This window comes from Manis pentadactyla, chromosome 4 (assembly GCF_030020395.1).
Source record: "Manis pentadactyla isolate mManPen7 chromosome 4, mManPen7.hap1, whole genome shotgun sequence".
In the NCBI taxonomy this organism is placed as follows: Eukaryota; Metazoa; Chordata; class Mammalia; order Pholidota; family Manidae; genus Manis; species Manis pentadactyla.
Window position 1 is genome coordinate 33,242,185 of NC_080022.1, and position 12,961 is coordinate 33,255,145.

The 12,961-nt window shown below is 42.2% G+C and overlaps 1 protein-coding gene across 2 annotated transcripts; it reads left to right on the top strand.

The window, feature by feature from the left end:
• Nucleotides 1-149: 149 nt before the first annotated feature.
• On the top strand, nt 150-5,970 carry C4H1orf50 (chromosome 4 C1orf50 homolog). Of its 2 annotated transcripts, XM_036892832.2 has the most exons (5): nt 154-343; nt 462-577; nt 4,474-4,560; nt 5,077-5,208; nt 5,543-5,970. In XM_036892832.2, exons 1-5 carry the CDS (start codon nt 268-270, stop codon nt 5,726-5,728), a joined length of 597 nt encoding a protein of 198 aa, XP_036748727.1. In that variant the 5' UTR covers nt 154-267; the 3' UTR covers nt 5,729-5,970. The 2 variants fall into 2 exon arrangements, with proteins under 2 accessions (XP_036748728.1, XP_036748727.1); XM_036892833.2 differs by lacking the exon at nt 4,474-4,560 and having other exon boundaries at nt 150-343.
• The last annotated feature ends 6,991 nt before the right edge of the window (nt 5,971-12,961 follow it).

A 12,961-nucleotide genomic window follows, 5' to 3' on the forward strand; every position in this document is an offset into this window, starting at 1 on the left:
CCCGCCCCGCCCCGCCCCACCCCCGAGCGCAGCCCTGCCTCCCAGACCTTGCAGCGCATGCCCGGGAGGCTTGCTCCGCTCTCACTTTCCGCCAGCCTGGGCCCCGCCTCTTAGCGGAACCCTGCGCGTCAGCTGGAGCTCCCGATCGCCGCTCAGGCCTAGCTCCACGGCTCGGTCGCCCAGTGGCCTGGGAACGCGGGGGCTCCGCCCACGAGCCTTTGTGCGCCTGCTCCTCCGCCTCGCCGCTAGGGAGGCTCAGGCGCTGTAATGGAGGACGCTGCAACGGCGGGGCCGACGCAGGGGGTCACAGAAAACCGAGTTCGATCGGCCACCGGTCGGGGAGGTACGCGGGGCGGGAGGCCGAAGGGGGAAAGAATTCCTCACGGAGCAGCTAGTCTCCGGGCTCGGCGGGAGGCCATGGGCGGGCGCTCACGGCCTGTGTTCCTCGGTATGTGTCGCAGGAGCCCTGGTGGAGCTCACCCCGACCCCCGGCGGCCTGGCCCTGGTGAGCCCCTACCACACCCACCGGGCCGGGGACCCATTAGACCTCGTGGCGCTCGCGGAGCAGGTGCAGAAGGTGAGGAGGCACGACTGGGAAGTAAATAACCATCGTCGTCCACGTTTAGCCCTGCGTTTTACATCTGGGACCGCTCAGCCACTTCGTGTGGGGTGGTAGCATTTGTTCCTGTCTCCGTTTTACACACGGGGAAAACTGTCATTACGAGACCGTCGCCGGACTCGAACTCTTGTCTTCTGAGACCAAAGACTCCTTCAGCTGCAACTTGAGTGCCTGTAGGATATTACGAAGTGCTTACACAGCACCTAAAATATTAATAAATTTCATTTGGGCCTTAGGAGAGCCCTGTGAGGTAGGCAGTACAAAAGTTATTTTCCGATTTGATATGTGTAAAGCTTTCCGGGGAAGGTTCCAGATCACTAACGCTGTCTCTGCAGGGATGCGTATTCTGCTTGCTTTAAACTGCGTCCTGTAAGATCTTTACCTGTGACTTGAGAGCTTTTAGCATTTAACGTCTTCTAGAAGGGCAAGGACTCTTAAGTTTTGTCTTCCTGTCCTGTTTTCTGTTTTCATTCACTGAACACATAATTTCCAAGCCCAGTGCTTAGACATTGACTGCCAAAAGAAACAAAATAAGGAGGAAATGTGAAATAACAGAGAAAGCTCTGGAAGTTTGACCACAGGAGTTTTAATCCCATTTTTTAAATTAACTTGCTCTGTTATTTGAAGTGTATTATTTTTCTCTTAACCTCAACTCCATAATCTGTAATATGCAGGGCTTGAACTAGGAAAGTTCCTAGATCTAAAGCTTGAAAAACCAGATCCCATCTAATCTCATACCAAGATTTCCAGCAGTAGAGCCCTCTTTAGCGTGTTGAAGATGTGGAGCCCTGCAGCTTTAAAACTGATGACATAGCCCCTCGTCCCTGTAACCCTATTGCATGTGACCTTGGTTCTGTTCAAAGGTCTTTGTTTTGCTAAAATATATTTAATAATTAATATGCACAGATTCTCTCACATATACATCTCTGTACTTAATACTTTCTTTTTTAAATCAAGAAATACTCAAATGCTTCAAAAAGCTACTTTGAGTCAAACTTTGTGCTTTCTCTTTTCTGGAGAGGTGGGGAGCAAAGTATAATTTCCGTGGCTTTGGAGAATGTCGTGTGTCCTTTAATCAGATCACTTCTGGGAGGGAGACTACCAGGGCCAAATCTTAGGCAGATATCTTCATGGGTTACTGAGTGACTGCCGTGTTTATTACAATGGCCTGAAACAAAAGAAGGAACACCGTTTTTGTCCTTCTAGTGAAATACAGAGGATGTATTACTAGGCTGCTTTTTTCCAGTATTATAAGTCTTAGAGAAGTTAAACACTCCAGAGACAAACACACTGAATCAAACATAATTACTGTCTGTGTATTGAAATGTACTTTCTAGCAGGACTGGCTTCTAGCATGCCTTGTAAGTATTAATGTGTGTTCAGAAAGCTTGGGAGGCCTGGTATTGAGGCATGAAATTTGGAATCAGACTGATGTGTGTTCAGATATTCAACTGCTATTTATTAGCTGGGAAATCTTGGACAGGTTGCTTCACCTCTCTGAGTCTAATTCCTAAAGTGGGAAGTGAGGTTATTATCTCAAACCTCATAAGGTGTTATGAGACTTAGATGAAATAATATATGTAAAAGGCCTCAGAATGATTGGGCCACAGTTTGTGTTTAGTTATTAAAAGTACTCTTTCTCTCATTTCTGTTTTAATTAGGCTGTTTTGTTTACAAGGAACACATTTGCTGCCACCATCTTAAGAAAAAGGAGATTTATTATAAGGCCACTCCTGATCTGGAACAACCTTAGCTTTGGAAGCCACCTATTCTCCCAATGGCCATAGGAACAAAATGAAAATTATTTTACCATGGCCATAAGGCCTTGCATGATCTGGTCCCTGCCCTCTTTTTACATCCCCCTTACTAAACTACTCTTTAGCTGCACTGGCCCCAGAAAAGTCTTCTGCAGTTTTTGCATGGCTGGCCCTTTCCTTTCCTTCAGACCCTAGTCATATGTCACATCTTCAGGGTGGCCTTATCTGTAGAAGGCTATATCCTAGCCTATCTAAGTGACAGTGACAGTGTTAACTTGAATTGAGATGCTTCTAGGTTACACATGCATTCCAGTTCCTGCAGTGCTCACCACTCCCTGTTCTGAAACCAATTACTTCCTTTGTTATCTTTGATCTGCCTCTACCATAATTAGGGTTATTTTCTTCATTATAGTGCATCATCATTCCAAGTGCAAATAATATTAGCTTCAGTTGTGTTTCTTATTGGTGTCTGTAATTCACCAGCACTGTCCTGCAATGTGGTAGCTAGCCACTAGCCACATAGGGCTGTTGATCACTTGGAATGTATGGTTAGAGCAACTAAGAAATGGGATTTAAAATTTTATGTAATGTTAATGAATTTAAATTTCAAAACCTGATAATTGGTTCAGTTATTAGAAACTTTTAAGTATATTTGAAACAAGTTGAGTATGTGAAACAACTCTTTCAACCATGTTATGAAGTCTAAAATACAGATTAAGAATTTCCAGTGAAAATTTGGCATCCAACTTGATGGGTGCTGTTAGTATAAAATATATCCTTAATATAAAATGTAAAATATCCCAACAATTTTTTTATATTGATTACATGTATAAATGATGTTTTGGACATATTATAATTATTGATATATACTTGATATATTATTATTTATTTGAAATATTATGAAAGTTAATTTTATTTTTACTTTTAACACATGGCTACAAGAAAATTTAAAATTACATATTCAGCTTGCTTCATATTCTAAAGAACAGTTGCATTCATCTGTAGTGTCAGTGAAGGTAGGGATCTCTCGTGTTTGCCAGTACATCCAGTGCCTCGCATGGTGTGTGACATGCAGTAGTTGCTAATATGTATTTGTGGAACAGATAAATGATTCATTCAGCTTACTCAGTTGTTTCTGTTCACTCATAAACTGACTTATACCTGACTTTTATGTTAAGCTTCCTCAACTAACCGGTAAATTCTCTTAATATCTTAGTTCAAGTTCAAATTTAACCTAATTTCTTTGTATAACACTGGAAGTTAGTCAGCTTTTCTTGAAAGTTAGCAGGAAGCTTTTGACAGATTTCTGATGCCTGAGTGATAATGCTTTCCAGTATATAAGTTGGTCCCGCCAGTGTCTCCTAGCTCTGAAAGCTGTTTGTTCTAGTTTAAGCAGTTACTGTTGCCTTGAGTTGCATTTCTTAGCACATGACAGGCAGTCTTCCCTGTACATCATGACTTTGTTTCAGGTCTACATCATAGTGCAGTCTTTTAAAAATACATTTTAACTAACAATTAGGAAGGCAAATAGAACTTAAAATGTAACTAGGTATAATGTAAATAATCCACAGGAGGTAATAGATTAACAGATACTGTGAATGTAGAGCTAGATTCCTACATAGCAGGTAGATAAGAGCCAGACCACTAGTGTCTTTGGATTTTCATTGTAAGACCCATTCCTGATTTTAGAAATGTTTCAACGTATAATAAATGGAGACCAGAGGAGTAAGTGGAGTTAGTCAGACAAAGAGCAAGGGGGAAAATGTAGTAGATATTCAATATATTGGGTAGCAAGAGGAGCTGGGCATGTTGGAGGAATGAAGAAGTTTAGTGCGACTAAATGTAGAATGAGGAAAGTAGAAAGCTGTGGGAAATAGGAACGAAGCAGCACTTAATTCTGTGGTGTGGGGTTATGTCAGGGTAGACTTCACAGCTGGAGCTGGGCTTTGAGATGAGTGGGGGTTCATGGGGGAATGGTGAGGATGGAAGGAATATTTTAGGCATAAGCAGAGATGTTGACATGGGTGGGATCTAAATAAGAACATCATAGAAGTCTTACTCTTTTCTGACCCACAGTTAGTGTTCTCTTACTTTTAGGCTGATGAGTTCACCCGAGCAAATGCTACCAACAAGCTGACAGTCATAGCTGAGCAAATCCAACATTTGCAAGAGCAAGCCAGAAAGGTAAGCAATGGCTTTAGGCAGGCTCTCATTTTCTTCACTCAGTTCACAGGACTGACTCAATTTGCTTATAATCATCGTAACTTACTAGTTGTCAGTACCTCCTGAAAATACAGAAGTGTTGAGTCAAACAGAATAAGCCCAAGAAGTTAGGTAAAAGGTTTTTGTCCTCCACTGGGAGAAAGTTTGAGTGAGGTAAACTATTTTGAGGGGAGAAATATGTTTCAGTCATAAAAGAAACGTACTTACTACAGAAAAACATGAAAAAGTTTAAAACACCACTCAAAGCCAGAAGTGCTCCACATTTACAAATATAATTCTAAGGCATTTTCTTACAGCATAGTAACACAGCCTGATTTTTGTCTCTTCAGAATAATCTGGATCACAGAAGTGATTCATTGCTATGGGGGAGCATTATCCTAAGCATTGAACAATTTCCAGATTTTGTTTGGAATAACCACTGAATATGACAGCCTATTACCCCCTCTAGCTAATTTGTTGCATCTCTGTGGCCTTTAGGTATTGGAAGATGCTCGCAGAGATGCTGACTTGCACCATGTGGCTTGTAATATAGTGAAAAAACCTGGCAACATTTACTACCTTTATAGACGGGAGAGTGGTCAGCAGTATTTTTCCATAATTTCTCCAAAGGTAAGGGCATTTATTTTCTGTACAGAAATCTGTACTAGTCTTTGAGAAACTCTAGGCATGTGTATGTGCAAATGTAGGCATAGGGGTTAGTAAGTAGTTTCCTAGGTAATTAGAGGTGGTATGAGCCCAGATAGGACTCTAAAAACTACACATGTGTTTAAATTATTTCAGTCATTATCTCTGTTATGGGAGGTATCCGATGTAATGCTTTCTAAGGATGATTATGACTGGTCTTAAGTAAAAAGACAAAGAAATTTGTGGCATAAATTGAGGAAATGAGTTGTTTTTTTGTACCGCCTACCCTGATCAGAACTGATGCTTTTGTCTTCTCTAGGAATGGGGGGCAGGCTGCTCACATGACTTCCTTGGTGCCTACAAGCTACAGCATGACATGTCCTGGACTCTGCATGAGGACATTGAGAAGCAAGATGCTAAGATCAGCATAGTGGACAAGTTGCTAAGCCAACCAATGGCCCTGCCTTTAAGCACTGAACCCAACTTCCAGGGACTAACTCACTGAATGTGGGTGCTGACAGACAGCTCTCATGGCCAGGACTGGTCACTTCTTTGTTGTCCTCTTTCTCTGGCCTTCATGGGTGGTGGCATAACTGAGGTCATGGAGGTGAATCATGAACTTCTTGGAAGGGGACCCTCTGGGAATGTAAATGCTGTTGTTACTATTATTTTGGTTGGCATGGTAAGGAATCACATCAGTCTCTTGGGAACCTCTCTGGATCAAATACACAGCCCATCAGTTTCAGAGTACTGGCCCATGTGCTTTCCTCCTCTTCAGTCTCCATCTATTCTCCCCGTAAGTCAGAACAATAGAGAAAGAAGTTTCTTCTCACAGAAAGGTTGGCAAGTCATTTTCCAGAGAGGAATGTTTTAGTCTTTTTGTAACGAAGTGTGTGACATTGGGGCTGAGGGTGTTAACTGTTAGTGTGACTCCAGCTACAGGCTCACCCAGGAACAGGAATGTTGGGTGGTAAATGGGTGGGTGTGGCCAGACTTGAGTGTGGATTCTGGTTTTGTGCCCTGTCGGTGAGGCTTGGTTGGCCCCTCTGCACTTTCTGTCTGGCTAGAGTGACTGGAGGCAGCAGCCAGGGTCCAGGTTTTGGGATGGTCAGCCTATAAACTCACAGGATTTTAGACTCGGAAGAGATGTTGAAGGCTGCTGCTAACTGTTGTATGAATCCACTTGGTAGCCTTGCTGAGGAAATCCAGAGTTCAGCCACCTGTGGCAGGACGAATCCATTTAAAGGACCACTTTATAAAGGATTGTGGAAGAGAATAGGGCAGTGAATGAGAAACAAGAAAAACAGCCAACCTGTTGATGAGTTAACTCAGACTGGCACTCATTTTGACCTGAATTATTCAAGAACTTAGCAGAGGCTTTTAGGCTGCGTCGCTCTAGTTGTGATTCTGACTGGACGCCTTTGGCCCTCCACCTCATTTCTGTTTGTTCAGTGGCATTAACTACATTCATAGCAGATCCAGCAGGGCTGTCTTTCCTTCAGGGCCATATAACCTGTCACAACATGTTGTAAAAGGAGAGCTGTGTACTCAAAACCACATTGCCCCAGTTCCTTTCTGGAGATGGTTGTCCTTAATGCTGATCTGCTTGGTATGCCTAAACCTATCCTGGTGTTCATGGCCTTGCCTTGTAAGCTGTGTGCCTTGTGAGCTGTAAAAGGTCAGTGAAGACCTATCACATGACAGGACTAGAACCTGACAAGGTTATCCAGGTGATACTTGGTCATTCAGTCCACAGAGGGATGCCCTGGGGAGTCGGCTGCAAAAGCCTCTGGGATGCATATATTAGTGGTACAGGAGTTGATCCTAGCTATGCAAAGTTTCTCAGTTTTCAGAAGGTTCCAACTTGCATGGTAATGATACATTTTGAGTAGGTGCTTTGTTAGGTGTTGCTGTATAGATTACTGCAAACTTAGTGGCTTAAAACAACACATATGTATTATTTCATAGTTTCTATGACTCAGGAGTTCAGGCACACCTAGCTGGGTCCTCTGCTTCCAGGTGTTTTGCAATCAGATTTTCACTTGGGGCTGGGTTTTCATCTGAGGGCTCTACTGGAGAAGGATCTGCTTCAAGCTCACTTATGTTGTTGGCAGAATTTCAGTTCCTCAAGGGTCGCTGGATTAGTTGTTGATGGTTTACTGACAGACTGTTAACTATCCCTACTTCTTTGCCGCTTGGGTCTCCCCAACCTGGCAGTTTTGTTTATGAAAGCCAACAAAGAGAGAGTCTGCTAGCAGGGTGGAAGTTAGTCTTATGTGTACTCGAAACCATGTTGCCCCAGTTCCTTTCTGGAGTCTAATCATGAGAATGACATTTCATACCCTTGCTGTTGATTAGAAGCAAGTCATTAGGCCAGCCCATACTCGAGGGAGGGAGTTACACAAAGGCATGAATACCAGAAGCAGAAATCATTGACTCATTGAACAGATCTTAGAATCTGCCTGCTACAGTGCTCAGTTCAGGGGAAGAAAGAAAGGTCCTGCGTAAGGCAGTAATACAAAGTGGTTAAGTATGGTGGCATTAAAAGTCATGAATCTGGACTTCACTCTCAGCTCTCACAAAATAGCCTCCAGCTGGCATTCCTGCTTCCTCCTCTATCCCCTTGCCAGTCCATTCTAAATACAGTCATCAGCTTGATCTTTGGAAAGTGCAAATCCACTCTTGACATTTCCTAGCCATGGAGCAGAAAAGAGTTGTGATTAAAGAAAACTTCCTTCTATTCGGTAAGGTGCGCTTTCCACACTTACCACTAAGTGTAGCCATTGCTCTTCCCTGCTTAATGCTGTATTCTCAGCAAATAGGAAAGTTAACAGCAATGCAATGATTTTGGAGGTATCATCTCAGTGGAGACCGGGACCTATTGGTTATATACATTAAGCATTTTTTACTCACCCACCCAATAATTTCATAAGTATGAAGTGCTCTGGGTTCCAGTTCCTGGAGAATAAGTAAGACAGGATGCTCAGTCTAGTGGTGGAGAAACCAAGTCAACAATCGCAATATGGTGTAAGAAGGGCTATAATAGAAGTATTCATGGAATATGGAATACCATGGAGGGTTTTCTAACTCAGCTTGGAGCATTTGGGAAGACTTAGTGGAACTGACATCTACTTAGGTTTTGAAAAACAGGTTAGAGCTTGTTTGGAGGCTTCAACTGTTCTCTCTATAGGAAGGTTGTCTTTGGAGTTTGCGATAGGGTTCATTTTTGGTTGGAGTTATATTTGTGAATGAAGAAAGTGGTATCACTTAGTAAGCGGTATCAACCATAGTAGTCCTGGCAATCAGTAGAGGTGGCGTGAGACATACCCTGGCTAGAAAACTCTTAACTTCTAACAGCTAGGAGACAGGTAGGTGAAGAATGGGAGGAAAAGCAATTCCAGACAGGAAGCAGTATGATATTTGGGGAATTGCAGCCAGTTTAAAGTGAATGTGGGGACTATGGGCAAAGCACTAAAGAGAAGATTTTTGGGGTAGGGAGTTGGGAACATTGGCCTTGTTAGAAACCTAATTTTGGCTGCAAAGGATGAGTGGGGGCTGGGGGCTGGTCTAGACAAGATAGTGGAGGTCTGAACTAAGATAGTGGTATCATTGATTGTAAGGTATTCTTTTCTTACCCCACATTTTAATACTTCTGAAACCTGGATGCTTCTAAAAGTCAATGGCATGTTGTAATCTAAGTGGAAGCATATTTTCTTAGAGTTATATAAAATAATGGTGTCTTATCCACTTGTAGGAATTTACTCTAAGAATGTAGGATCCCAGTTTCAAAAAGACAGATGCACCCCTATGTTTATTGCAGCACTATTTACAATAGCCAAGAAATGGAAGCAACCTAAGTGTCTATCAGTAGATGAATGGATAAAGAAGATGTGGTACATATACACAATGGTGTATTATTCAGCCATAAGAAGAAAACAAATCCTACCATTTGCAACAGTGTGGATGGAGCTAAAGGTATTATGCTCAGTGAAATAAGCCAGGTGTAGAAAGATAAGTACCAAATGATTTCACTCATCTGTGGAGTATAACAACAAAGCAAAAACCGAAGGACCAGAACAACAGCAAACTCACAGAACCCAAGAATGGACTAACAGTTACCAAAGGGAAAGGTACTGGGGAGGATGGGTGGGGAGGGAGGGAGAAGGGGAATAAGGGGCATTACGATTAGCACACATAATGTAGTGGGGGGGGCACGGGGAAGGCAGTATAGCACAGAGAAGACAAGTAGTGACTCTATAGTATCTTACTACGGTGATGGACAGTGACTATAATGGGGTATGTGGTGGGAACTTGAGAATGGGGGGAATCTAGTAACCACAATGTTACTCATGTAATTATATATTAATGATATCAAAATAAAAAGAAGTTGAAAAAAATATAATAATGGTGTCTTAGAATGGATAGCATCTTGGATTTGATGAATTAATGCCATTTTGAAAAGTACAAAATTGCCGTCTTGTTTATTAATGAATGTGGAAGGATGAGGGAGAGAAGAGTCACAGATAATGCTTGAATATGGGTGGCAGGATCCACACAGCAAAACATGGAAGAGGAAGACATCTTTAATATTTCCCAAAATAATTAGTCCTTTTTTTAATTAAAAAATTAACACATTTTTTATATTGCCCACCATCACTCACAGTTGTGGCCTTGAATTTAAGCCTCTGCGTTGCCCTCTGAGCCACCAAGTGGGCTCTGCAGTCTTTGCTTCAGTAATCCACTGTGCTAGCTCTGTCCAGGTTCACTGGGTATGGGTGACTGGCTGTACCTGCCTTTCTCTAGCCCAGAGGTCTGGGAGGGGGTAAGGAGGGCTTGCTTGTGTCCTTACCTTCTCAAGTTACTGTCAGTCAGCCCACAACCATGGAGAGTATTGGCATTGTAGGTACAAATATGATAAATACTGTTCATTGAGCTTTTATTCTGCCTAGCATATCCATTATCTGATTTAATTTTCACATAACCTACAGCTTATGAGGTATATTATAAAGTGGAAGCATCTGTTCTCAGATTAAGCAACTGGTCCATCGTTACACAGATAGAAAGTGGTAGAGGCCAGACTTAACCAGTCCTATTTGATTCAAGTCTGACCATAACGATAACCCTGTTTTGACTGATCTCAACATAGAGCTGTAAAGTTAAAATACAAAAGTGGTAAGAGTAAGGTGTGCATATAGATACTATAAGAGTAGTTCACTTGTGTGTTCAGTGATGAGCATGCAGAGAATGTATATCAAGGCCCAGAGGAGTTAAGTACCTTACCCAAGATCACACAAATCACAAGTAATTGAGCCCACATCTCTGTACTAAAGGCTGTGTACAAAACCTCTGTGCACAAGATAGGATTCACCCCCCTACTGAGCTGCAGTGTGGGAGGAAGGAGCGAGTCATTAGACTTCTGTAGTCTCACACAGCATCTGACTCAGCGTTTGGGCCATTCACTACTGGGAAACTTTTTTCTTCATTTTGAGTATTAACATTGCCTGCTTTTCTCCTACTTCACTGACTGTCCTTTCTGTCTCCTGTTACCTATATCTTGGATGTTCTGGGGCCAAATCCTTGGCCCTCAGTTCTTTTTCTCTCCTAGGCAATCTACTCCATTCCCTTGGCTAACACCACCCATATGCTGATGACTCACGTTCATGTCTCCAATCGATATCAGCGTTTCATGCCCATTTGTTTATCCAGCAGCTTCACTTGATGTCATAGACCCAGCATGTCCAAAACAAAAGTCGAGATCTGTGCAAAAACCTGTTTTGTCACATCCTCTCTTTTTATCAACACTTATCTCAACTATTGTTGAGACCGGAAACCTAAGTCATCCTTGATTCTGTTTATTCTTCCCACACCAATCAACAAGTCTCAGCTGTCTTCAAAATACATCCCAAACCTGCGGCTTACCACCTCCACTCCTTCTCCCTTAGTCCAAGCCATCAATATCTCTAGCCTGGACTAATGCAGGAGCCTCCTAACTTACCTCCCTGCCTCCATTCTCACCCTCCTCCCATCTGTCTCCACAGAGACTGTTAGCCTCATCTTCTAAAAATTTAAATCAGGTCACAACACTGCTATATAAAAATGATCCAAGAATTTCTTATTACATTTAGAATAAAATCCCAAGTTCTTGCCAGGGTTCTGTGTGATCTACCATTCCCATTACCCACTGTGTTCCGCTGACCTTGCTGTTTTCACACTTCAAGATCATTCCTGCTTCAGAGCCTTTATGTTGGCTCTTTCATCTGCCTGGAACTTTTCCCCCTGATCTCTGTGTGTGGTTTGCACCTTCTCATTGTTTAGGTCCTTGCTCAAATATCACTTCACTGATCACCCGATCAGAAATATCAACCCCTTTCACGTCAAAATACCTTCTCAAAACAGAACCTGCTCTGTTTCCCAGAGCACCTACCATGACCAGACAGTATTTGTTGCCTTTCCCCCATGCTTCAGTTACGCCGATTCTGTGAGGAGAGAAACAGGGCTGTCTTACTTAGTGCTACATCCCTAGTACCTAAAATAGTGCCTGGCTTATAATAAATACTCTAATAATGGGTGAATGGGTGGACATCTGTAGGTAAGTCAGTGCAGCTAATAGTATTATGTGAGCTGTATATATGATTTAAACATTTTTAAACATTAAAAGGAAAACCATGAAATTAATTTTAATATATTTTATCTAACCCTGTATATCTAAAATATTAACATTTCAATAAAATTTTTTAATTGCTATTTTACATTCTTTTTTTTAAACTAAATATTTGAACTCTGATGTGTATTTTACATGTACAGCACATCTGAATTTGAATTGACCATGTTTCAAATGCCTGAGGGCCACATGTGGCTAGTGGCCACCACACTGCAAGTGTCCACAGTCTAACCTTACTGTTCTTGTTCTCCACTTCCTGTGGAATCCAGAATGGGAGGAAGCTAGCAGCTTGTGACAGACAGGGAGGAGGGTCTTAGCTACTTCTGCTTCCTCTGCTTCTGAAGGAAGCCTTGGGGATGTCCAGGCTAACAGGTGCATGATCATGTCTTTAGAATAATATAACGATGATGATTAAGATTCTACTCTGTGCTAAGCATTTACATAATCTCATTTAATTCTTAACAACACTCCGATTTACAGGTTAGGAAATAGGTTCAGGAAGGCAAAGTAACAATTCAAGGTTACACATCTGGTAAGTGTTAGAGCTGGAATGTGAACTTGGTTAAAAGTTAAAGCCAGTAGCATAACCGTTCTGCTGTAGGTTTTAATCCGCTGCTTTAATGGTCCACATGGCATGGACAAACCAAGAGAAATGCAAATGATAAAAAAAGTTGGCCTGACTTGGGCTTGTGCTCTCATACAAGTTGGCCTCTTACAGCACACATTTGGTTGCCTCCATTCTCCTTCCCTTTTAACTTCTCTGACATCTTAGGTCTGACTTTAGCGTCAAACTGTGTTTAGGTCTCAGCTCCACTAATTATTAACTGAGTAACCTTTGGTAAAATCAGTGAACCTTCATTTCCTTTTCTGGAGAATGGGAATGCTACTACTAACATCAGGGGCATTTGAAGAAGTCCAGTAGGATGATGGTAATGGCTATAAAGCATTGAGCACAGTGCCAGGTGGCTAGTATCCACTCAAACTAGATCCTGTACTCCTCACTTTGCAAAGTATCGCTGAACCTCCTAGCTCCACCCTTTCTCGTTGCATATTCTTCGGTAGGCTTCTGGAAGCTAT